Source organism: Esox lucius, chromosome 6 (genome assembly GCF_011004845.1).
Source record: "Esox lucius isolate fEsoLuc1 chromosome 6, fEsoLuc1.pri, whole genome shotgun sequence".
NCBI lineage: Eukaryota > Metazoa > Chordata > Actinopteri > Esociformes > Esocidae > Esox > Esox lucius.
In genome coordinates, this window is record NC_047574.1 from 1,869,735 (window position 1) to 1,897,530 (window position 27,796).

Sequence of the window (27,796 nt, forward strand, 5' to 3'; positions counted from 1 at the left end):
TTCAGATATGGTGTCACATTTTATATATTTCTCAGGTAAAATAAAAAGTGACCTCGTCAAAGTAAATTTTATAATGTTTTATAATGGAAATACAATGAAATTATTTTTTTTCTTCTAATAATTGTTGTTATAATTCCATACAGTTTTGTCATACAGGTAAAGTACACTTTTCCAACGCTACACTACTTATAAAGCAATTTCCTTTTTCTACCATTTGACTTTGGTCGAAATAAATAAGAATTCGTTTTTAATTGACTCGTCTGGTTAAATAAAGTTGAAATAAAAATAAAATAAAAATAAAATATAAATCTGTGTTCTCTCTTTTTAGCTGGTCCACCACTCCCAGGCTGGCTGTCAGTCTGGACTCAAAGGCAGAGTTTTCTCTCTTCAGCTCCTCCAGTTCTATTTCACTGGCATTCAGTCTGATTCTTATAGTTTTCAGTTCAATGGTTTGAGCTGTTCTGACTTTCTCCAAGTTCTCCACGGTTCTTATAGTGAAGACCAGATCGATGTCCATGCTATCCACGGCGTCCTTGCTCTTCCTCAGTCGGACCTCCATGTCCCTCAGCTCCACTTTCTGTTGGACCATCATGTCTCTCAGTTCGCTGAGCTCATTCCAGACAGGGTCAGCCTGGGTTGTACCTGGAGCTTCAAGCACACTTTTCCCGTGAGCCTTCCATAGCCCAGACAGGCAGAACAACAACACCAGAACAGCAACCCTCATACTGACACTATGTCTCTTAATCACGTACAGTGATCATCTAAACAGCTCAGATCCTTATTTATGCCCTACTTTGACCAAGCATTTCTTTTTAGCAAGTGTGGTCTTTTTGCTAAGTGGCACGTAAGCCGTTATCTATGTTATCTGTTACTTTCCACAATGGACATTCTTTTACTTACCAAAGGACACTGATGAATACAGAGAACTCAAAAAAGAGAACTCATCATTTTGTGGCATAACATTTAAATATTGTATGTGAAAGGCTTCCCATATGCAAAATGTGTGACGATGGATTGTAAATATATTACTGTATTAAATACTACATAATTTAATGTGGTGTTATTGTAGATGTGACTGAAGAATCCTTTGGTATTTAATTGTAGTCTTTTGTGAGCAGGAAAGACTAGAGGTGAGCCATTAGGGTTAACAGGCTTACTGACAGGGTTTAGTGACAGAGGTGTTCACCATGCTGGCTTGGGGATTTGATCTATCAACCTTTTGTTTAATGGCCAGATGGTCTGACCACTAGGTTAGTGGTTCCCAACATTTTTCAGTTACTGCACGACCAACTGTGTTTTGCTATGCCCGGAACACCTAAGTACCCCTCTCTTGAATTTCACCAGTAAACCTATGGTCTTTTGAGTCTTCTGAAGTAAACCTTGTGGATAGGCCATGGGAACTGCTGAGCAAGGCCACCTGCCATGCAAATGACAAAAAATGGACGATGGCCGACTGAAACAGGCAAGGCAAAAGCCACTGTATTACCAGCATATCCATACAACGACGTTACACAAGGTCATTGGCATTTTTACAGAACTACAGTATATATCAGAATACCACGTAATTACTTAAAGGTTCTATAGTACTCTATAATATACTGTGTTCTTCTTTATTTGAGTTCAGTCAGTGAGTCAGTGAGCTGTTGGTCTGTGTTGTTTTGTGAATAATTGTATTATCTGTGAAACCAGAGTAAAGAGTCAGACTAATAAGGAAATTAAACACACAAAAGAATAAAATAATAAAATGAAACATTTATTTCCATTCAATATAAAAGTATGACTCTGGTATCAGTGCTTAAAAAGGAATAAATACAAATATCTAAGATTTAAGTCTAAGTACACAAATCAATTAAAGTTATAATTTAACAAACGTTGCTGATAGTCTGTGATGTATTAAAACTGAACAAATTAATGAAAAATCTTATCTATTGAGGATTCATTTCATGGCCTGGTCTAAGCGGCTACTGTCACAAAAGCGATTTGTTAGAAATAAAAATAATCTAAAGGAAAACAAATGTTCCCCCATAGAACATTGAACTGTGACAGAACAGTTGTTTTCCACCTAGATAATTGTTATTTTACAAAGTTCTATCAAATCGCATAAGTGGGGGAGAGCAATGTAACCCTCCTGCTAGCTCGTCCATGAGTGAGACAGTTGGTTTCATAGAGACACAGTCCAACCATCACTTCAAGCTATTTATGAACTTAGATAATATGTAGATATTGGCTGTTGATTCCCTTTAAGGAAAGGACAGGGTAATTCTCTGCAGCACCTGTGCACTGGAGTGCTGTGATGGGGGAAAGGCTGGCCTGGTTCCAGATCTGTTTGTGCAAGAAGACCATAAGACTGGATAAGACAGCCAAACAGAAGAGGTGGGAAGAGTTTAGGGAAAGCAAAGATAATCTAAACACATTACGTGAACATAGATCATGAAACCACTCAACAACAGAGACAATGAGGCAACATGCAAGATCAGAACAACATGCGTATTGAAGGTACTTTCCTTTCTTTCACAGTTCTCCACAACAATCATTTAAAAGCAGTCGGAACAGTAGCAGGTGAACATCATTCTTAGCTTGAGGTTACTTGTAATTCAAATCCCCGGTGATTTCAATGAGCATTCAGTGTAATTGACTGTCCTGCAGTAGACTTACTTTGCATATTTGTCAATTAATTCCCACATTTTTTTTCAGCTTGGCTAATATTGAGATTCAAATTCAAATCCCAAACAAGCTGTTGGGTCCCTGAGAACTGTAATCAACACCTGTTCCCAGGTCAATCATAATCAGGGACTGCCTTGACATCATAATCACACGTTAGTATCTAAATCAGCCTCTCCCATGAGCCATCATGATGCCTGCTGTTTTCACCCTCTGGGGTTGCCACGGTTACCCGCTCCCCTTCCCCTCGCGGAGTCAGTTGGATTTAGGGGGGGGGGGGGGGGGGCGTCGACAAAGACACGCTGGGTAGCGTCTGTGTTGTCAGACCCCGCCCTCTTCAAGCTATTGACGGACGGACACACAGAGACATGGTCACCAGGGCAACGGGGGGTTGGGGGGGGGGTGGACGTCCAATCCGCATGAGTTGACATTCTTATCTGACACCGGGGCCCCTCCCCAAGCCGGTCACTGGACCAACACACAGGGGGCCTCTCAGAAGTCATTGTGGATGGAAGGACTCCCGGCTGTGCTCGGAGGGGGAGCCTCTAAGCAACGCCACACGGTACCTTAGTGTTTATCAGGCAGAGACGTGTGACCGCATGGAGACAAGATAAGCTGGTGGGACACAAATTACTTTCTGTGCTCCTCTAATCTTGGCATGAAACCTTTACGCACACAGTACATTTCAAACAACTACATTCACATTAACTGACTATGGAAAAGTAATATACGGCAATATATGTATGTAACTTATATGTCTTATATGAGCGTATATGTTAGCGTATTTGGTTAGATCAACGCATATGTACATTTTTATATATGTCAGATTTAAATATGTAATTAACATATATGATCATGTTTTTTAAAATATACTTAAGTCTTTTGATGTATATGGCCATATATTAGATTTCCATAAATGGAACAACTGTAGTATACTGTATCAAACAACTACATTCACATTAGCTGAATGTTGGGCTCTGAGATGCTTCTAGACAGTGGTATTTGGTTGGTCTTGTGCTCATGTAATGACAACTCAAGCATCTGCAGAGCTATGTGGATTAAACCCACAGCTGACCATACAAACCCACGGTTGTCTCCAAACCCCAAGCAGCAGGAAATCAAACTGTGGTTGCTGAATGATGCGTTAACGCTGCCATTTAAAAAACTTTACATTTACAATCAGTTTATAATAGCAATAAGGCATCTTAAGGTTTGTGGTGACGGTCAATATTCAGTACCAAGGCTAAGGGATGTATCCTGGCACTCTGCGTTGCATTGTGCTTGAGAATGGCCCTTAACCAAAGTATATTTGTCATTTACAACAACCCCTTGTCACTTTCTGCTTAGTTCGGTTTCTTTAGGTTGATAAAAACAATGGAAACCAGCAATCAGTTCACTGTCAATGTAAGACAAAGGAGATAATCAGCAAAAATAAATCATTCTCTTCCTGTCTGTTCCTGGTGGCACAAACTGAACTACTCTATACATGACTACGGGGAGACAGAAAGTATATATTGAAAAGGAAATGGTCGACTTATTGATAAGGGGGCGTTACATGATATATTGATAAATTCTAGATCAAAGTGTAAACCTGGTTATTAAACTCTGGGGGTTAGTCTGACTTATTAGACAAACAGATCAGTGTAAACCTGGTTATTAAACTCTGGGGGTTAGTCTGACTTATTAGACAAACAGATCAGTGTAAACCTGGTTATTAAACCCTGGGGGTTAGTCTGACTTATTAGACAAACAGATCAGTGTAAACCTGGTTATTAAACCCTGGGGGTTAGTCTTACTTATTAGACAAACAGATCACTGTAAACCTGGTTATTAAATCCTGGGGGTTAATCTGACTTATTATACAAACAAATGGCACTTTCCATAGTATGTGTGACTCCTAGTTTGAAGCCCCAATCTCGACATAAACACTGGCTTATTGCTTATTGAGCTCCCTTTAGTCTTGAGTTAATGACAGTAAACCACAGGTTATAATGCCTTATTGCTAAAATATCAAATTTAACAAATTGCCATTTGAATTTGTTTTTTGTCCTGGATCAAATGGAAATATACGGACATGTCTGTCTGTCTCTCTGTCTGTCTGTCTCTCTGTCTCTCTGTCTGTCTGTCTCTCTCTCTGTCTGTCTGTGAGTCTGTGAGTCTGTGTCGTCTGTCAGTCTGAGGTTAGGTTTGTTTAACAAGCTGGGCTAAAGTCCAAAGTGGGGGGAATGTGTTTGCAGAACGGAGCCTTTCCCCCATGGCTTTTAGGCAGTCACAGAGCACTTCATTTTAACCTCTGTCCCGTTGCTTTTTCCTGAAAAAATAAATCCTAGAGTGAACAGCTGTGGCACTGCTCGTCGCTATGGCTGTTGAAGTTAAGTACTTAATACCATTGCCTGCTTGATTGGTTTCGGTTGTGCCGCTCCGCTCATCGGATGTCATTTGGGTCAATAGGCATGTGGAGTGTTACAGTACAGCACCGTTGAGCTATCACAGCTATACATACTGCGTAGCTATCCCAGATCAGACTCCTTCATTGCTTATTATCAAGAAAATAAATGATTGCCTTTGTACACCAAAGGCAATCATTTACACCAAACTATCTGTTTCCTGGTGAAGAACAGAAGGCCAGTAATGAAGCTCTGTTCCTCCAGTTGCTGGCTGGAGGACGGGTTCAGGCGCACATCAAAGGTCTGTCTGTTCTGTGTTTGCCGACCGAAGCACCAAGCACACCTGCAACCTGCAAGACCAGACGCAAAACAAGAAAACCTGCCTTTTTTAAGAAACTAACAAATATCATGTTATATAAGTAGGACCAGTTACCATAAACGGACAACGACAAAATGTATGACCCAGTGCCTTTCATGACACAAGCCAAATGTTACACGAGGCAAAATAAATACTTAGTGTGTCTCTATGTGGTTCCCGCTGGGACACAGGAACATAATAAATAACAGTTTAATCAGTAGAAAAAACATTCTGCTTGTTTTGAGTCCAACATCAGCTCAGTTCGGTAGAAGGCTGAGAATTTTCAGCTGAGGTTGATTGACGGCTGGCCCAGAGAGTGGTCAGAGGGCACACATGGAGGCAATACACTGTCTGTGATTGTCTGTGGTTTTCAGGTCATAGTTGCTCAACAGAACCGTGGGATGTATGGACGGATGGAGGAGAACAGGCTGGTCTGGATGAGAAGGGTCTTAGGGTCAAGGTCAACTGGTTGGGGAGACGGGGGGATTCTAAAAGGGAGGCGTGTGGTGAGGGACAGGTTTGGTTTGGATTGGAAGGTTGTCAGGGCCAGGGGGTTAAAACCGGCTGCTTGGAGAGCGTTAGTCTCTCCAGATAGACGGCCACTATCTTTAAACGGCTACAGTTCCGACGTCTGTTCAACTATGAAGGAGAATGTGCTCTATGGTGGGGAGGTTCCTGAGGGGTTTCAGAGGGGTTTCATGAGCACACTGGCCGGCCAAAGATTTAGCACTCCTCGCCTTCCCAAAGGCATGAATTGTGTGTCTGATGAGAACACTCACCGGAATACGTTTTTTTCTCCATTATAAGAGAAAACGGAGCAGCCTAGCACCAGACCAGGTGTGGTTACCCAAGACGAGGAGAATATCGTAATGGGAGATGGAGGGGACCAATGTAGGGATGGAAGAGGGGACGCATCAAAGACGATGCATGGCTCCTCTGAAACCTGGGGAGAGGATGTTGGACAGAGTAACTGGTCACAATTAGGGAGTCTCATCCCAGAGTCAAGGTCAGGGGTCAAGGTCAGGGGGACACGATCCCCACGGCCCTCCGAGGTGGCAGCGGGGTGGGGTTGGTGGAGTCTTGGTGAGAGCGCTTGTTCATCCCGCTGGACAGGGAGGACAAGGAGGTGTTGGCAGGAGCGTGCTGGTGACGGAGTGTCCTTCTGTGGTTCAGCTGAGCGCCGCGGAGGAGCAGGACATCCCGAACAGCGGCTCTGAACGGCTTGCTGACGAAACAGTAGAGGAAGAAGTTGACGGCGGTGTTGAGCATGGCCAGCATGTTGGACAGGTCGTAGGCCAGGTGGACCCGCCAGTCCCTGTTGACAGAGGACACATACAGGTGATAGACCACCACCACCGTCCTGGGGGCCCAGAGGACGGCGAACACTGAGGTGATGGCGAGCAGCATGGCCGTGCTCTTGCCCAGCTGTCTCCGTGGCGCGTGGCGCGCCGCGCCTCCCCCGCACTCCTCCTGGCATGGGGCCTGCCTCTGGCGCTCCCGCAGCCGAATGACGATCAGCGAGTTCAGCACCAGGAAGATGCTGCACGGCAGGAAGTAGATTATGGTGACGTGTGTCCAAATGAGGGCGGAGTCCAGTGAGGTGGGCGGGTCGGCGACGCGCCACAAGTCTGACCACCAGAAGAACGGAACGCCGGACAGCAGTGCCAGGAGAAAGACCACGGTGATGATGCGGCGCGCCCACGCCGGGTAGCTGATCTGGCGGTGGAGTAAGGGGTGGCACAGAGCCACGTAGCGGTCCACGGTCAGCAGGACGGTGCACCAGATGGAGGCGTGGTTGGCGGCAAACTCTGCCACACTGATGGAGTGCAGCAGGAGCATGGGGACCTACAACAAAACCAAAACAGAAAGTTTAGTGATTTCTGAATAAATCTCCTGGCTTTTTACGGCGTGTCGCCTGGGATTGGAACTGCATTGCCTTACCTCTCGGTGGAACACGGCACTCTCCAGCAGGAAGCCAACAAAGATGATGAAGAGCTGGGAAAGGATGTCCGAGCCGGTCAGAGCCAGCAGGTACACATACAGAGCCTTCTTGGTACGCACCGCCAGCCGAGACAGAGCCACTGCTGTCAAGATGTTCACTATGAAATGGAGGGAGGGAGGAGAAGAGAGATGAATGGGTTTGTTTTTTTGTGTGTTTAAACGTTTGTTTATGTGTGTGTTTTTTAAGCAGTTTGACACAAACATCCTGGTCCATCCACACCTATATGTTCTGTCTCTAATGGTCCGTTCCAACATCCTGGTCCATCCATACCTATATGTTCTGTCTCTAATGGTCCGTTCCAACATCCTGGTCCATCCACACCTATATGTTCTGTCTCTAATGGTCCGTTCCAACATCCTGGTCCATCCACACCTATATGTTCTGTCTCTAATGGTCCGTTCCAACATCCTGGTCCATCCACACGTATATGTTGTGTCTCTAATGGTCCGTTCCAACATCCTGGTCCATCCACACCTATATGTTCTGTCTCTAACACTCCATTCCAACACTTGGAGCTGTTAGTTGACTGTCACCTGTGAGTCCCTAAATCCCCAAGGTGATATGTCGGTTTGAGGAGGGATGACGGGGGGCGGCGTCCCCCTCCCTCCCCACCAACGTCCCTGGTTATGTCGGATCAATACCCATCACAGTGATCAACACGTCTCCATCAAGGTTGTGGTGCACAATCACACAAATGACACAACCCATCACAGTTGGACCAGTTGCAATCTGTTAACGTCGATTGGGATTTTCACTATACTATCAGGATGTAAATGTCCTGTAAACTTTTCCCGTCCTCATTTTGAAAAAGGCAATTGTTAGGTTTTAGTGTTTAGGGCAAAAGTTACAGTTGTGGTTAGGGGTAGGCTTAAGCATTACAAGTTAGGCTTAAGGCTAGGCCTATTTTAGGCATAGATGTAATTAAAGTTAAGGTTAGGCTAAGGTTCAAGGTTAGGATTAGGAAAAGTAGGATTTTTTAAGGACGGTGAACTTTGGTTTAAATGTTGGTTTAAACAGCTAAACATGTATGTGTGTGTGTGTGTGTGTGTGTGTGTGTGCGTACCTGGTACCCCCACACAGAGGAGGACGCTGTAGTACACAATAGGGAAGAACCCCAGGACACATTTAGACCTCTGGAGCTCCCCACCTCCTGGTTTCTGGGCCTGATCTGATGGGCTCGGCACCACTGTGATATTGGGCCAGTCAAACATGACCTTGGTGAATCTCCTAAAAGACAGATATTTAGAGAGAGTGAGAAGGAGGGAGGGAGGGAGGGAGGGAGGGAGGGGGAGACAGGGTAAAGGTGGGGGAGAGAAAAATAAAGCCAGTGGGAGAAGGAGGATGAAGAGAGACCGAATAAGAGACAGAGAGAGAATTCTAGAACTTGTATCCTTTAACAAGCAATCAACCTATTAAAAAAGTGTACACGGTTTAGCCAAGTCTTTGTTCCTGGTGCCTGGTTCCGTAGTGATAACGAGTCATGACCTAGTTGTGTTTCACTGGAGGGGGTTGGGTGTCCTGGTTTGGCTGAACAGAATGTTTGATGAGATTCATATGAGTGTTAATAAGGTCTGAGTCATGGCTGATCACGGCATGTGCTACATTAGCTATACTTAGCCAAGAGTTCCTAGGGTGAAAGGTTAAGTAAAGAGAGACTTAGCATGTTTTCCAGAACAGAAACTGTGTTAATGAGTGAGGCCACGGTGAGGCCAAATAGTTTGGAACCCACTTCACCTCCCTCCCCTTTTACTCTCTTTCTCTCTCTCCCGATCTACCTTCAATTCACCTGGATTCCCGTTCAGACCACTTTGTTCTCATTCTCTCTCTGAACTGAAATATAAAGGGGCTTTATTGGCATGGGATGTTTTATTTTTTTTTCACTGATTAACATGTGTGCCTCTTTCACACGCACGCACACACACACGCACACACACAGACTGTCCAGCATGCTGTCATGTTTTTGGGGGTAATATACTTTTAACCATTGCCTCAGGACTAGCTAGATTGTCTCTCTCTCTCTTTCTCTCGCTCGCTCTCTCTCTGTGTTAATGATGGGGAGTGAGTTGGTAGAAGGGCCATAGAGTCAATTAGACCAGAGCCAAGCAACAACACCAGATGGTGAGGAATACACTAGTCCTTCTAATGTCATTGTTTTCCTTTCAAACTCTCTAGACCAGTGTTCACCAACATAGGGGCGGTTTAATTTAATAATGGGAGAAACCGGAATTAGTTCAGCTCAGTACATATTAGGGTGTTGCGATATACCAGTAATGACGATAACCGTGATATTTAAAAAATGAAATATTGACATCATGTTAATAATACACATGATAATATCATATTCACTAGGTGAAATTGAAGTTGGATTTTTCCAAAAAAGACTCTTGATTTTTCTATAGCTTATTTATGTCACCCATAGACAAACGATGTATGTGCTTAAACAAGCAGACTGGACCTATCCACTGTTTAGCCCCACTAGAAACCCCGGGAGAGATCCGCAAAGACGCACCATTTTAGTAGCCTATTGACATGGAAAAAAGGATGTTGTATTTTTCTAAAAACTCATCTTGGTGTTCGGCCTTGTAGATATTTTTTTTTATCAGTTCATCTGGTTGCCTTTTCACTGTCCATTAAGTGTTTTTTTTGTAATGTGTAATTTTTTATTTGTACCGTTATGGTTACCAACTCTCCTCCTCCATACACACAAAGTTGTTTCATTTGACAGATAGCTTTTTTTTTTAAATTTGTCTATAGATACTGCAAAAATATTGTTACTGTGAATTATTTTGGCCACAATAATTGTGTACTGAAGACCTGATATTGTGAAAGCCCTAGAACATATAACCACATTTTTACCAGTAACAGCTGGTGGCCACACAATGTAATCTGTCTGTCTGTCTATATGTATCTTAGTCTCTGTCTCCTTCTTTCCTACTGACTCTCTGATTCTCTATCTTTCTCAATATCTTTGGTTTTCTGGTTTTCTTTTACCCTATTTCTTCCCTACTTGTCCTCCCTCCTCTTTCTTCCATCCAACACCCGTTCTCCCCATTTAACCTGCTGTCTTTCCTCCATCTAACACCTGTTCTCCCTGTTTAACCCGCTGTCTTTCCTCCATCTAACACCCATTCTCCCCATTTAACTTGCTGTCTTTTTAATGCTCCATCTATCCTCATTTGACCAGGATGCTGTCCTTCCTGTTTTCTCCTTATCTATTCGACTCTAATGCCTCCATAGGCTTTCAGACAATATTTGTCTGCTCATGAGCCTTTGAAGCACTGAACTGAACTGAATGCTGTCGCTATGAAAACCAATGGGGAAAATTCACTGTAGATATTGTAAAGCTGTATTGCAAATGAGTGAGGCCGAAGTGGAAATTGTGGAAGATGGAAAATGTTCACAATTTATCAAGTAAAAACTCTTCAGTCGTTAGCATAACAGTTAATTATTTTAGGTTTAATCATATATACGGGAACAAGTATCATGACAAAATAGTGCAGAGACCAACCCAGAGTAGTGTCATGACAGTTGATCTGATTTTACATTGCCAACATTCAAACCTATATTCCTTCCAAACGGTACAGAGGACGGCACTAGTTCTTGCTGAATGCACAAAAGAGTTGCCACCGTGATGTCGCCCAGGGAATGCAAGGGGCACACAGACATGGATCCAGGAGACACAGGTAATCATGGAATGTCGGTTGAAACCTGGTGAAAGCTCTCACACGACAGCCGAGGCGTGCTACTATACGTGGTTTTGCTAACTCAGCTCTCCCAGTAAGGAACAGATGCCTGTTCACCTTAACAATACAATCCAGCATCGTCCCTTACACACCACTATTACATTTATAGAGTTCAGAGGCGAGAGTCTTTCTCTGGATGCAATTACAGAAATCAATGGATATGCCTTCCGGCCAAGACATGTTTCCCCATAATGACCTTTAATAATAACTGCTGAGGAAATGCTAACACACTCTGAATGTGATGAGCCGCATGGCTGGGACGGAATAGGCGGTAGTAGAAGTGTTGAGGAGTGAGGATATAGAACACATGGATACACAGTTCATGCATACGTTTAAAGTTCCATTATTCATGGATCTCATGTGACGACACACAGAGTTGTGGCTTCAACTTCAGGACCATTATATCCATTTCCTAACACAGGCAGAAATGTAAGCTTGTAAAACAATAAATCTGGTGATGACAACTGAGATCTAGAGACTCATTTTTATTGACAGTGTCCCTTAGGGGCAACGTGTCTACAAATGTCATGCTTAACAAGTTAGGCAAACTTAAACTTTTTCAAATAACATAATTTGGCAAATAATTAGCTACTAGTAGCTAGTTAAAGAGGGATTGTTTGCTTATTTAAGTGGTGTAAAAATATTGCAAGATATGGTTTACAAACAAGTATTTCAATAGTCAACATACATTTTCTTGTCAAATGAGCCATCTTAGTGTGACCTTCCATCTTCAAGTGGCCACAGCTCAGCCCTGTATTGTCAAGGCAGCTTGTTTGGCACCAAAAGAAAATCGGACCAACTGGAAGTCCAATGTGATGTAGCTGTTCATCATGAACAGTACAGTGGATGCGAGATGAGCATAATTCTCAGAACAGTACAGTGGACGCGAGATGAGCATATTTCTCAGAACAGTACAGTGGATGCGAGATGAGCATATTTCTCAGAACAGTACAGTGGACGCGAGATGAGCATATTTCTCAGAACAGTACAGTGGACGCGAGATGAGCATATTTCTCAGAACAGTACAGTGGATGCGAGATGAGCATATTTCTCAGAACAGTACAGTGGACGCCAGATGAGCATATTTCTCAGAACAGTACAGTGGACTCGAGATGAGCATATTTCTCAGAACAGTACAGTGGATGCGAGATGAGCATGTTTCTCAGAACAGTACAGTGGATGCGAGATGAGCATATTTCTCAGAACAGTACAGTGGACGTGAGATGAGCATATTTCTCAGAACAGTACAGTAGACTCAAGATGAGCATATTTCTCAGAACAGTACAGTAGACTCAAGATGAGCATATTTCTCAGAACAGTACAGTGGACGCAAGAAAAGCATATTTTTCAGAACAGTACAGTGGATGCAAGACGAGCACATTTTTCAGAACAGTACAGGCCGCATAGTTAACAGTTTTCAGAGGAGGCTTGATCCAGTGAACCCAGTCTTATTAGTCTCAGTGGAACAGATGGAGAATTGCTGAGGGCCACAGCCGAGAATGAAACTGCTCTGGTGGTGGGATTTGTTGTTTTTCTGCACTTAAATTGAGATGTTTGCTCTAGGAAATGAATTTCTTATGGACAATACCAATCTCATTGACCAGACTTAACTAACATAATTACAGCAACTCACATAGACACACACATACACACACACACACACACACACAGAGACAAGATTACCAACTCCTTGTTTTTTTCACACACTTTTCAGCATGACTGTTATGCTGCACACAATTCACTCTTCCAATGCTGCTTGAAGGGAATAATGGTGATCATCTAATCCCTGTCATTATCATTTGTGTTTTTTACGTAGGTGGCTGGTTCTCCCTCCCTCCCTCTTTCTCTCTATTTAAAGCACAGTAATGTTGACAATTGTTTTACCTTTTTTTACTATCCTATTTCTGTGCTACATGGCATAGAAGTTATGCTTTGAAATTGATGCATTTTTATTCTGACAGTACTATTTCTCTGACTCTTTAATCTACGCTTTAGAGACAGCTCTAATTTGCCCTCTTGCTTTTGGCGCTAATAAAATAACATGCCATTATGATGTTTCTATTTTTAACTGCGTGAAGCAGACATGCTCAGTCAGGTCAATGTTACTAAAAGCCTGACAGCGTAGAGACAGATCTGTCTCTTTAATTCATGTTCCGTTCTTATAGTTATCTACTACTGACATGTGCTGTGATAGTGAGTGTTTCTCTGTCGGCACACTGCGATTCACTTCGCTAGTCTTGGCATTAAAGCATCCGCAGTCCAGTCGACGGATGATATTTCAACCATGTTGTGTTATGTAAGAGGCACAAGCCAACTTGCTGACATCGGATGTCCTTTGGGACACCAAACAAGACCCTATTTCCATATATAGCAATGTGGGTCCTGGTCAGAAGTAGGGCTGTCTGTAGGCGATAGTGTTCTGTTTGGAACGGGTCTCCTGGAGATGGAGAGCTTCTCCCAGTGGGGTTACAGCAGATAGAAACACAAACACGCATTTCCTTTCTAGCCATCAAACCATTTGATCTGCTGAAGATGTATATTTATGTGCAAAATAACAAACAAATAAATAGCACTGCAGATTTTCCGGCGCAAGATTAAAGTTCTAATGTCTTGCTTTATTAATATGGATAACAAAGGGGACTACAGAGCCAAACAACAAGGAACTACTTAGAACCCATAATAATAATAATAATAATAATAATAATAATTTTAAAACAGGGAGTTTGAATCGTGAAAGCTGATTGGCTGACAGCTGTGTTAGATCAGATCTCTACGTTTTATAAAATGTTACTGCTCTAATTGCCAATTGTTTAATTATATAGAAATCCATAGAAAAAAACACATTCAGCCACTTTTTTTGTGCCAGCACCTGCCAACGCAATGGAGACTTTTATATAAATCCAAACTTTGTGTCTGGACTAGAAAAATATATGAAAACAATAACATAAAAACAAATACTCAAATGAAAACATCAAAGCAAATGAATACACCATAATAATAAAAAAATACAATAAGAAAACATATAAAGATTAAAAGTGGGAAGCTATAAGGCTAAACAGTGTGGTTAAGTTTAAGTTCTCAGTCATAGGCACGTGAGAAGAGAAGTGTTTTTAACCTGGATTTAAAAATGTATATGTTTTGTACAGCATAAGTGCTAAATGCAGCTTCTCCATGTATAGTTTGGACTCTGGGCTCTAATAGCTGACCTGTGTTCATGGATCTAAGAGCCCTGCTCGGTTTATATTCTTCAAACATATCAGAAATCTATTCCGGTCCTAAACCATTCAGAGATTTATAAACTAAAAGCACCACTTCGAAATCTATTCTGTGACTGACTGGAAGCCAATGCAAAGATTTAAGAACCGGAGTGATGTGCTCTGTTCACTTGGTCCTGGTTAACATTCTAGCCGCAGCATTCTGAATGAGCTGCAGCTGTTTTACAGTATTTTTTGATAGTTAAGAGGCCATTACAGTAGTCAAACCTACTAGAGATAAAAACATGGATTAGCTTCTCTTGGTCTTTTTGGGACACCAAGCCTTTGATTCTGGCTATATTTTTTAGATGATAGAATGCTGTTTTGATGACCGCTTTGATATGACTGATAAATGTGAGTCAATCAGGACACCAAGATTACTCACTTGATCCCTGGTTTTAAGGGCCCGAGAATCCAGCTCTTTACTAATACTTTTTAATTTGTTTGTTGCCAACCACAATAATCTCAATAATCTTAGTTTAATTGTAGACAATGTTGGTTCATCCAGGTATTTATGTGCTCTATACAGTGACACAGAGAGTCTATTGAGCTGTTGTCATATGGTTCGAGAGTCATGTATATTTGAGTATCATCTGCATAGCTGTGGTAGATAATGTTGTTGTTCTGTAGAATTTGGCCCAGAAGTAGCATATAGAGATTGAACAGAAGCCGTCCGAGAACTGATCCCTGTGGAACTCCGCATGTTATAGCCACCCTATCAGATTCATGATTACCAATGGTGACAAAGTAACTCGGGCCATCTAGATAAGATCTGAACCAATCTATAAGTGTTCTATGATCTACAGTGTCAAATGCTGCACTGTGATCTAATAGAACCAGAACTGTTATTTTATCAGAATCAGTATTCAGGCGTATATCATTTAAAACTTTAATCAGGGACATCGTGAGGGGTCAGCTGAGGTGGCTTGGGCATCTGTTTCGGATGCCTCCGGAACGCCTTCCTGGGAACGTGTTCCGGTCCCGTCCCACCGGGAGGAGACCCCGGGGAAGACCTCGGACACGCTGGAGGGACTATGTCTCCCGGCAGGCCTGGGAACGCCTCGGTGTCCCCCCGGAAGAGCTGGCGGAAGTGTCTGGGGAGAGGGAAGTCTGGGCATCCCTGCTTAGACTGCTGCCCCCGCGACCCGGCCCCGGATAAGCGGAAGATGATGATGATGAATCAGGGCCGTTTCAGTACTGTGGTGAGGTCGGAAACCTGACTGAAATTTGTCTAAGAGACTGCTTGAGGTCACAAAATTGCTTCTCAATGATATTGGCTATAAAAGGGAGATTTGATACAGGTCTATAGTTGTTCATTATAGATGCATCCAGTGTTATTTTTTTTAATAGGGGCTTAATGGCAGCTGATTTTAGAGATGTTGGGAAAATGCCTGATTGCAGAGAGCTATTAACTATTTGCTGTAGGTCCATTGTTATAGAGTTAAAAAAACTCTATAACTCTTTAAAAAAAGTCTGATGGCAGTGTATCGAGACAACATGTAGAAGCTTTAAGATGTTGAACTGTTTCTTCTAGGGATTTTTTATCAATTGTATTAAAATGCGACATAATAACCAAGTTATGTCTTGGTGGTTGAGGTGACGGTACAGAGTCCTTGTTAGACTGTGTAGTTCTGATGGTCCGTCTAATACTTATACTTTTTTCACTAAAGAAACACGCAAATTCATTAAATTTAGAGTGCAGGTCTTGTTGATATTCTTGTTGATCCTTCCTGATAAATGTTGCTGTCTGGCCCTGCGTAACTCATTGTTGAAGCTACCAAGGCTTTGTTTATAGATGTGATAGTGGATTTGAAGTTTAGTTTTCCTCCACTCACGTTCCGCTTTCCTACAATCTCTTTTCAGGGTTCTTACCACCATGGTGGTTCTCCATGGTGTTTTCTGTTTGCTCATAGTTTTCTTTACCTTTACCAGTGGAACACGATCCATGACATTCAATATTTTGGCAATAAAATAATCCAGGAGTACATCAACTGACTCAGCACTTATTGTTGGAGAGATAGCTATGGCTTCCATAAACTGAGCATTGGTACTCTCATTAATGTACCTTTTCTTAACAAAAACAGAGTTTACTGGAACATTTGGGGTGATAAGTGAATGAAAAAAGACACAGAAATGATCAGACAGGGCCAAGTCTTTAACCATGACAGAGGAAATATTGAGACCTTTAGAGATAACCAAATCTAGAATGTGGCCTTGAGTGTGTGTTCGGTCTTTCACATGTTGAGTGAGATCAAAAGTGTCAAGTAGTGCAAAAAGTTATTTGGCATTTTTGTCTGTACTATTATCTATGAGGATATTAAAATCCCCTGTAATAATGAAAAAGATATAATGAACTGATATAACAGAGAGTAGTTCAGCAAAATCATCAAAACAATTAGCAGAATATCGTTGAGGGCTGTAAATGGTTAAAAACAAAATTTTGGGGGTACCCTTCAATGTAAAACAGAGGTATTCAAAAGAAATAAAATTACCTAGTGTATTTTCTTTGCACTGGAATGTATCTTTGAATAGGGTAGCCACTCCTCCTCCTTTCCTCCCATTTTGACATGTATTCATATAGCCACATTTTTCAGGGTGCTGTCTCGTTAAGAATTGCGGCACTACAATCTTAGCCATGTTTCAGTGAGAAACATTAAATCTAGGTTGTAGGATATTATAATGTAATTTACCAAGAATGATTTGTTGGTGAGAGATCTGATATTAAGTAAAGCCAGTTTAATAGATATAATAGGGGTTCCTGGACTAGTAGGTTGATGTGTTACAGTTAACAGATTAGACACGTTTACTTTATGGGTTGCATGCTCACGGTTCCTTCTATTTCTAATCAACACAGGAATAGAGATACTGGATCCTAGCTTGTAGTCAAAACAGTCGGCATTGCTATTTTCACAATAGCAGGGACCCGAAGCACATCACCGAGTATATTCTTATAGACAATTTAGTTGTCTCTACACATGGAAAATAAAGTCAGATTAAATGATCTAGATAACAAACAGACGACCTCCAAGCTGGTTTTGCGGCAACGCATCAGCCTGACCCAACACAAACGAATGGACTGTGGAAAATAATATGAACATGTTGAAATGGGAAAAACCTATTATCTAAGACTGACATGATGGAGCTGAACATGGTGGCCGCAAGCTAGTTCAAACACAATGTTGTGTAATTAACCAATAAGGCATGAGAGGGGTGTGGTCTATAGCCGATATCCCACAGCTAAGAGCTGTTCTTACACATCCCAAAAGTGCATCTATACAGCACTTAGCTGTGGTATATTGCTCATATAATGCAAAACACAGAGGGGCCTAATTGCTCTTATAAACCGGTTACTAATATAATAAGAACAATATAAAAGTCAGGCCAGGTTAAGTTAGATCCGGGGCCAGGCTAAGTCAGGTCCGGGGCCAGGCTAAGTCAGGTCCGGGGGCAGGCTAAGTCAGGTCCGGGGCCAGGCTAAGTCAGGTCCGGGGCCAGGCTAAGTCAGGTCCGGGGGCAGGTTAAGTCAGGTCCGGGCCCAGGTTAAGTCAGGTCCGGGGCCAGGCTAAATCAGGTCCGGGGCCAGGTTAAGTCAGGTCTGGGGCCAGGTTAAATCAGGTACGGGGGCAGGTTAAGTCAGATCCGGGGCCAGGCTAAGTCAGGTACGGGGGCAGGTTAAGTCAGTTTCGGGGCCAGGTTAAGTCAGGTCCGGGGCCAGGTTAAGTCAGGTACAGGGGCTGGTTAAGTCAGGTCCGGGGCCAGGTTAAGTCAGGTCCGGGGCCAGGTTAAGTCAGGTCCGGGGCCAGGTTAAGTCAGGTCCGGGGCCAGGTTAAGTCAGGTCCGGGGCCAGGTTAAGTCAGGTCCGGGGCCAGGTTAAGTCAGGTCCGGGGCCAGGTTAAGTCAGGTCCTGGGCCAGGCTAAGTCAGAGTCCAGGCTGATTTGGTGTCTGTGTCTGACAGAGGAGCTGAATTCTATCTTTAGAATGGTCTCTCTGCTCCACTGTGTCCTCTCAATTATTCATGCAAGAAGACAGTTTCGGTTCACCTGAAACAACAGCCAGCCCTGTGCTCTCCCCTTGCCTCGTTTTCTGTGAGTGGGATGTATCCCGAGAAGGGCTCAAGGACAGGAGTACAAGTAAGGCGGCATAATGACGGTGAAACCATAAATATCGGTGATATCACCATTTCAGATTGAGATTGTGGAGAGGAGAAGTGAATGATTACATGCCTGTGTCTCAGGGGATAGTAAAGGGACGGTTTGGGTTTCAGTTGAATGGCAAATGTTGCTTCAGACTGTACAGTGAACGCTAGGGCTGATAAACTGTACAGTGAACGCTAGGGGTGATAAACTATACATTGAACACTAGGGGTGATAAACTGTACAGTGAACACTAGGGGTGATAAACTGTACATTGAACGCTAGGGGTAATAAACTGTACAGTAAACGCTAGGGGTCATAAACTATTCAGTGAACGCTAGGGGTGATAAACTGTAAAGTGAACGCTAGGGGTGATAAACTTTACATTGAACACTAGGGGTGATAAACTGTACATTGAACACTAGGGGTAATAAACTGTACAGTGAACGCTAGGGGTGATAAACTGTACAGTGAACGCTAGGGGTGATAAACTGTACAGTGAAAGATAGGGGTGATAAACTGTACAGTGAACGCTAGGGGTGATAAACTACAGTAAACGCTAGGGGTGATAAACTGTACAGTGAACGCTAGGGGTGATAAACTGTACAGTGAACGCTAGGGGTGATAAACTGTACAGTAAACGCAAGGGGTAATAAACTGTACAGTGAACACTAGGGGTGATAAACTGTACAGTGAACACTGGGGTGATAAACTGTACAGTGAACGCTAGGGGTGATAAACTACAGTAAACGCTAGGGGTGATAAACTGTACAGTGAACGCTAGGGGTGATAAACTGTACAGTGAACACTGGGGTGATCAACTGTACAGTGAACGCTAGGGTGATCAACTGTACAGTGAACGCTAGGGGTGATAAACTGTACAGTAAACTGGGGTGGTTCTGACTGGAGGGCAAAGGGGACACACACTAGAAACTGTCAATTCATTTGTCCCAATTCACTCCTTTCAGTTTGTAAAGACAAACAAACACACACACACACACACTACGCTGAAAGGAGCTTCACAGCTCAACTTGACAACTCTGTTAGTGAAATCTGTATTTCCACAAGATATTAATGTGACACAAACCAGAAGTTCACTTTGGCAACAGAACTAACAGCCTTCTATTTTTACATCACATCACTCTGGAGTTGATTTAAAACAAATGTTAGATCAAGATCCCACATAGTTTGTTCGTTACAAAAACATTTGATATCACAAAACCCGGATGGTGTCTTTGGCTCCAGGAAGTCCTGGGTTCAGTGGACAAACAGTAAAATTAGAACAAATGCAGCCATAATCTTAAGGAAGGCAGCCTTTCACTGCATCAACATGAAAGAAAAGCAGAACAGCCAGTAAGAACCCAGTATGTCCCTCTAAATGACAATAAATATCCAGTGTCCATGAACACCTGAAGGCAAAACACCTGTGTACTCTTTTACTTGAGTAAAATCAGGATCACGCTAAAGCGGTCGTCACGCATCACCAGGTGAAAAGAGGACTAAAAGCCGTACCTTTACAGCCGCTCTTTACCGTATCTCCACATGTGGCTCATCAGTTTCCCCAGTTGTCCTCCTCCATCAGCGGAACGGTCCCGTCTGCTGCAGTGATCTGTGACACGAAGCACCCTCACAGCCTCTGGAGAGGAGGAAGACGGACGAGAGGAGGAAGATGGACGAGAGGATGAATCATAATAAAAATGAGAGAACTGGGCTCCAAACAGCAGACACATCACTGCGGCCCCTGTCGAAATGAACGAAGGAGAGAAGGATTGGAGATGGGAGGGAGGGAGGGATGGAGGGATGGAGAGGGGAAGGGGGGGGTTGCGGGAGGGGGTGTGTTGGAGAAGGGAAGGGATGATATTTTAAGGATACTTTGAAACCGGTGAAGGAGTCAAACTGCAAAAGAAACAGAGAAGAGATATTGACAGTCTTCAAAATGTAAAAGACTCGAAGGTTAGCTGTGGTCCTCTGCAGTCCAGAGACGAGATGTTGTCTGGCTTGGTCTGCTTCCCTCCTCCAACGAGGTCTCACAGGGTCTCACAGGTCATGATCAGAATGTAAAAGTCCCACCCAAGTGCCTGCAGCTCACCACAGGATGCATTGACCAATAGGAATGCCTAGTTCTTGACATGATCAAAGATATTTTGTCTACGTATGTCAAAGTTATAAGAAATGTGTCAAAGCGGTCACTGTCACACAAAAGGAAGAAAACAAATACACAGATTAGATGTCAAATAAATGGCAACCAGCTGCAACTGAAGCAGCCCCACAACCCTATCGCAGGTTTGCAACAGTGCGTTGAATCAACCTCAACACCTGCTTGCATAGTGATGTAATTCCTGCTTGGCTTTTTCCCCTGTTCAAATCGAAGCTAGTTAAAGCTAATCAATAATTTAAACCAAGGCTACGTGACACCCTGTGCTTGGCTGTTGCTCCCACTATGGCTGTGCTGCAGTTTGTTGTAGCACTGCAGATCACAGATCACCTCCAAATAGAGGCTGTGGTTCACGCAGGACATCAAACACCCCAGTGGCGGGGGCTAGGTGGGGCAAAACAGTCTCACTGGAGCAAAGCAGTCTCACTGGAGCAAAGCAGTCTCACTGGAGCAAAGCAGTCTCACTGGAGCAAAGCAGTCTTCTTGTGTGTACTTTATGTTCAGTTAATGTATGGCTCCTGACTCCTACACATCCCTACACCTCCCCTTTCCTCTCGACACCCCCCCACCTCACCCCACCTCACCCGACCTCCCCCCACCTCACCTCCACCTCAACCCACTGCACCATGACCTCAGTCAAGCAGAACAAGATGCCCAGAGGGGGAGGGGCTTGAGGTGTGTGGGAGAAGGAAAAGACGGGTGGCGGGGGGGTCTGGCTACAGAGACACACACACACACACCCACACGTGTACACTCACAGACAAAGACATGAACACACGTAAAGAAATACTGCCTAGCTGGGAGGCTGAATGTACTGTTTTATTGAACTACTAGTTGCAGATTGTTCATCATCAGAGTCAATACCTTTCCAGCAGACAGGTTAATCACCTGGTTTCAAACAAATTGACAAGTTCAGTCACCTGGTTTCAACTGACCATCAGGTTCAATGACATGGATTTAACAGAACGATATGTTCGGCCCCCTGTTTCAGCAGACAGACAGGATCAGCCACCTGGTTGCAACAGACAGACAGGTTCAGTCACCTGGTTTCAACTGACCAGCAGTTTCAATGACCTGGATTTAACAGACAGACATGTTCAGCTGCCTGGTTTCAACACAGGCAGGTTCACACACCTGGTTTCAACAGCCAGGCAGTTTCAGTCACCTTCTTGTTCCACAGTTCATGGTAAAGGGGCTCTGATTAGACGTGCCGGGAAATGTAATGTTCCCTGGAGAAATCAAGGCTGGTGTGTGTGTGTGTGTGTGTGTGTGTAATGCAATCTCACAGCACAAGTCACTTTTGCACTTCCATTCATAAGCTGAAAATCTTGTACAATGTCTTTAACTTGCTTCATCTGAATACCCCGCTGAACACTGGCTGTACCTCAAGCCCTCCTTCCCTCCCAAACACCACAGCGCCTGAATAACAAAATGCACTAAACAGAGTCCACAAATACAAATGTGACAGAGCTCACACAACTGACACCTGTGTGTGGATGGTTCAGTACCTACTGTATGTAGCCACCATCATATCTGTCACTTGAATTACTTTCCACACAGGAAACAGCTTAAATGGTGTCCTATTCAGTACCACGTGCCCTCCCTATGGGCCAGTCTCATGTGAACAGCATTTGTGACTCAAATAATTTTGTCCGCGGAGGCTGTAAGAGGACCCACCCGTGACCTTTATGATCACTGTGAGATACTGTACCCCTTCTTTAACCTGTCACCATATCGTTTAGTGTCAGACCCCCCCACTGTGGCCAGGGTCTCGGAGACATGGTCAGGACTCTTTCCCTCTCTTCCTCCCTCTCTAACACGCTCTCTCAAACACACACACACTCTCACACACGCACACACACACACTCTCACACACACACTCTCACACACGCACACACACACACACACACTCTCACACACACACACACACACACACACAGGTCTTCCTGATTATCATCCTAAACTCCTACTTCTTTCAATAAACCACTGCTTCCATGCACATATTGCTCTCCTAAAACCCCTTTCTGTTCGCTCTGGTAAAAGGACCAGTAACTCAACCCTCTGTTCCATTGTCTTTGTGCTGTGAGGTGTAGTTAGCAGTGACTGTCCATTTATCGCTCCTTAGTGGAGAGGCTGCACACTATTTTTAAACCAGAGATCATAATATGATGATGGATGAGGTTGAAAAAGAGGTTTACTGCAAATGTGTTCTTATGCTAGCGAATACAACTGGATTCCTTACCAACAAACATCAGGAATTATCCTTTGAATAAAAGGGGCACACAGTTTCTACAGACCTTTGTCAGACAGTCGGTTTAGGGTTATGGGTCTCTGCCAGTGGTGGGGATGTACACACGTCTAACAGAGACTCTGCCAGTGGTGGGGATGTACACACGTCTAACAGAGACTCTGCCAGTGGTGGGGATGTACACACGTCTAACAGAGACTCTGCCAGTGGTGGGGATGTACACACGTCTAACAGAGACTCTGCCAGTGGTGGGGATGTACACACGTCTAACAGAGACTCTGTCAGTGGTGGGGATGTACACACGTCTAACAGAGACTCTGCCAGTGGTGGGGATGTACACACGTCTAACAGAGACTCTGTCAGTGGTGGGGATGTACACACGTCTAACAGAGACTCTGCCAGTGGTGGGGATGTACACACGTCTAACAGAGACTCTGTCAGTGGTGGGGATGTACACACGTCTAACAGAGACTCTGCCAGTGGTGGGGATGTACACACGTCTAACAGAGACTCTGCCAGTGGTGGGGATGTACACACGTCTAACAGAGACTCTGCCAGTGGTGGGGATGTACACACGTCTAACAGAGACTCTGCCAGTGGTGGGGATGTACACACGTCTAACAGAGACTCTGCCAGTGGTGGGGATGTACACACGTCTAACAGAGACTCTGCCAGTGGTGGGGATGTACACACGTCTAACAGAGACTCTGCCAGTGGTGGGGATGTACACACGTCTAACAGAGACCAGGGAGAACTAAGGGAGGATGTGAATATGTAAACTTGATAACCTGTCTGCAAGCATTTAATGGGAAACAGTTTAGACAAGCTTTATCTCCAAATACCTGAGTTCTGTTCTGTTTCTTTTAATGTGTTCTATCTGACTGCCTGACGCTGGTTCTATGCACCAAATGGTCCAGTACGTCCCCCAGTTATCTCCGATAAGTTAGCTTTGTCACTTTGCAGTTTAGTGACTCCCTGTGGTTGGAAAGGGTGGTTGAATGCCTTCCCCTCACCAAATGAGTGAGTAGTGCGATAAGAGGCAGCACATCTGAGATGTACGCTTCGGAGAAAACATGCCGTGACGTTTTTTGTGACAAGGCAAGACCACAATCTCCAATTTAATTGGGAGTGGATAAGTAATGTGAAAAAATGGGGCATTGCAAACAAAAATGGACACTAAACAATTTCTCTAATTGACCGTTGATAGATTTTAGATTGTATTATTCACCCTTATTTTAGCAGGTATCCACAACTGATAACACATTGTCATTTACAACAACAACTTACAGCAATGAGGGTTAAGTGCCTTGCTCAGAGACAAACAACAGATGTTTTTTTCACCTTGCAAGCTCAGGGATTTCAAACAGCAGCCTTTCGTTACGGTTCACATGGTCAGACCACTGTCTGCAGTCCCATGAACAAATTGATTTGCTCTGTGATATGCATTCAGTTTATTAAGGGGCACTTTTGTTCAAATTAAACACAAACACTAATTCATTTTTCTACTAAGATGTGTAAAGCTACAATGAGTTTAAACACACACATGAACACACACACACACACACAACATTACAAAAAGAGACAGGAACTCTAGAATAGATATTTTATCTGGTGAGGTATTACAGATGGACATTCTTGAGACTGTTTCCATGAAGGATTCAGGGTCCGATGTTTAACAATTAGATATCCTCTGTTTTTGACTCTGTCATTATATGCCATTTTCACAATGTGCCATGAAGTCAGCATGCCCCCTGGTGGCAATAGACTGCAGTTGTTGAGGAAGATTGATGAGATTCAATACCTCCATGGAAAATGTATGGTCTAAACCAATTGGCTTATTGGTTGTTTTCCAGGGGTAATGTAGGATTATAAGACATATGCAATGTAAAAATTAAGGTGCGTTTCTTGCAAAACAAGAAGACCGTTTCATCTTAATGTTATTCCAAAAAGACTCAGGGCTGAAGGCGTGAAAGTACAAGCCTAACAACGCCAATGGGCATTTTTTGTGAAATTCTGCCATTATGGCAGGTAAAGAACAGAAAGGGAAGACAGAGGGATGTCTCTGAGGCCAATCGAAGAACAGGCTTTACCCATGTCGTAAACGTTTCATCCAGAGCAATTTACACAAGCAATTACAGTGGGGAGAACAAGTATTTGATACACTGCCGATTTTGCAGGTTTTCCTACTTACAAAGCATGTAGAGGTCTGTCATTTTTATCATAGGTACACTTCAACTGTGAGAGACGGAATCTAAAACAAAAATCCAGAAAATCACATTGTATGATTTTTAAATAATCAATTCGCATTTTATTGCATGACATAAGTATTTGATCACCTACCAACCAGTAAGAATTCCGGCTCTCACAGACCTGTTAGTTTTTCTTTAAGAAGCACTCCTGTTCTCCACTCATTACCTATATTAACTGCACCTGTTTGAACTCGTTACCTGTATAAAAGACACCTGTCCACACACTCAATCAAACAGACTCCAACCTCTCCACAATGGCCAAGCCCAGAGAGCTGTGTAAGGACATCAGGGATAAAATTGTAGACCTGCACAAGGCTGGGATGGGCTACAGGACAATAGGCAGGCAGCTTGGTGAGAAGGCAACAACTGTTGGCGCAATTATTCGAAAATGGAAGAAGTTCAAGATGACGGTCAATCTCCCTTGGTCTGGGGCTCCATGCAAGATCTCACCTTGTGGGGCATCAATGATCATGAGGAAGGTGAGGGATCAGCCCAGAACTACACAGCAGGACCTGGTCAATGACCTGAAGAGAGCTGGGACCACAGTCTCAAAGAAAACCATTAGTAACATCCTGCAGCGCATGCAAGGTCCCCCTGCTCAAGCCAGCGCATGTCCAGGCCCGTCTGAAGTTTGCCAATGACCATCTGGATGATCCAGAAGAGGAATGGGAGAAGGTCATGTGGTCTGATGAGACAAAAATAGAGCTTTTTGGTCTAAACTCCACTTACTGTGTTTGGAGGAAGGATGATTACAACCCCAAGAACACCATCCCAACCGTGAAGCATGGAGGTGGAAACTTTCTTTGATGATGCTTTTCTGCAAAGGGGACAGGACGACTGCACCGTATTGAGGGGAGGATGGATGGGGCCATGTATCCCGAGATGGCCAACAACCTCCTTCCCTCAGTAAGAGCATTGAAGATGGGTTGTGGCTGGGTCTTCCAGCATGACAACGCCCCGACACACAGCCAGGGCAACTGGCCTAGCCAGTCTCCAGACCTGAACCCAATAGAAAATCTTTGGAGGGAGCTGAAAGTCCGTATTGCCCAGCGATGTAGCAAAGTCAAAGACAAATCTCCAGTTATATCATTCCAAATAAAAGTTTAGTCACTGAAAGGGGAGAAACGAGGGCCGGCCGTTGTCACCCTATAACTGACTATACATCTGTACTGTGACTGACTATACATCTGTACTGTGACTAACTATACATCTGTACTGTAACTTTCTATACATCTGTACTGTGACTGACTATACGTCTGTACTGTAACTGACTATACACCTGTACTGTGACTGACTATACGTCTGTACTGTAACTGACTATACATCTGTACTGTAACTGACTATACACCTGTACTGTGACTGACTATACGTCTGTACTGTAACTGACTATACATCTGTACTGTGACTGACTATACGTCTGTCCTGTGACTGACTATACATCTGTACTGTGACTGACTATATGTCTGTACTGTAACTGACTATACATCTGTACTGTAACTGACTATACGTCTGTACTGTAACTGACTATACATCTGTACTGTAACTGATTATACATCTGTACTGTGACTGACTATACGTCTGTATAGTGACTGACTATACGTCTGTACTGTGACTGACCATACATCTGTACTGTAACTGACTATACATCTGTACTGTGACTGACTATACATCTGTACTGTAACTGACTATACATCTGTACTGTGACTGACTATACATCTGTACTGTAACTGACTATATGTCTGTACTGTGACTGACTATACGTCTGTATAGTGACTGACTATACGTCTGTACTGTAACTGACTATATGTCTGTACTATGACTGACTATACGTCTGTACTGTGACTGACTACACGTTTGTTCTGTGGACCGCGGGGGTCAAAATGTACATTATTCTGGAAAATATTCATCCAGTAAGCTTTGTTCTTTGGGACCCTAACCAAACATGGTCCAATAGGGAATAGGGTGCCATTGGAGACTCTGCTGTGTCTAGACCGTGGTCCCACACAGGGGTTGGGGGATCATTGATCGTCCAGTGTATAGGTTCAGTAATGAATTGACCGTGATCTTGCCTGAAGCTTTTGTGTTCACTGTGTCCTACAACCACACAAGGCTCTCAAAACCAACCCTAAACACATGACCTAAACAATCCATTTGAGCAGTCAACTTATATATTATATATTATCATGTAAATGAGGATGTTGTCATCAGGCCTGTATCATATTAGATGAACACACACATTCACACATCACACACACACACATTCACTCACACAGCACACACACACATTCACACAGCACATACACACAGCACATACACACACAGAGACGCACACAGACACACACCCAGACACGCGCACACACACACACACACACCCTGGGGTGTGTTTGTTTGCCAGCTGAGCAGTGTGTTTTGGTTGACTGATACAGTAGCGGGTGATCACCCCACAGTGTGCTCCATAGACCGTTGGTATGAGCAGGAGGACGCACACCCCAGCAGAAGTCAGCGTGGTCGCCATGACAACGGCCTACACAGGCGGTCCTGAGCTAGTTTCATCCCACCAATCGATGGGGGGGGGGGGGTTATTTAGACCTCACATTATCTAGAG

The 27,796-nt window shown here is 43.6% G+C and overlaps 1 protein-coding gene across 3 annotated transcripts; it reads right to left on the reverse strand.

The window, feature by feature from the left end:
- Nucleotides 1–1,786: 1,786 nt before the first annotated feature.
- Nucleotides 1,787–20,316, reverse strand: gpr142 (G protein-coupled receptor 142). Of its 3 annotated transcripts, XR_001198214.3 has the most exons (5): nt 20,052–20,316; nt 8,472–8,635; nt 7,348–7,505; nt 4,311–7,251; nt 1,787–4,252 (listed from the first exon to the last, which is right to left on the reverse strand). XR_001198214.3 is itself a non-coding variant. In XM_020047018.2 (4 exons), the coding sequence occupies exons 2-4, from the start codon at nt 8,617–8,619 to the stop codon at nt 6,427–6,429; spliced, it is 1,131 nt and encodes a 376-aa protein (XP_019902577.1). In that variant the 5' UTR covers nt 8,620–8,635; nt 20,071–20,316; the 3' UTR covers nt 1,787–6,426. The 3 variants fall into 3 exon arrangements, 2 of the variants coding, with proteins under 2 accessions (XP_019902577.1, XP_010897813.1); XM_020047018.2 differs by having other exon boundaries at nt 1,787–7,251; nt 20,071–20,316; XM_010899511.4 differs by having other exon boundaries at nt 1,787–7,251.
- Nucleotides 20,317–27,796: the final 7,480 nt, after the last annotated feature.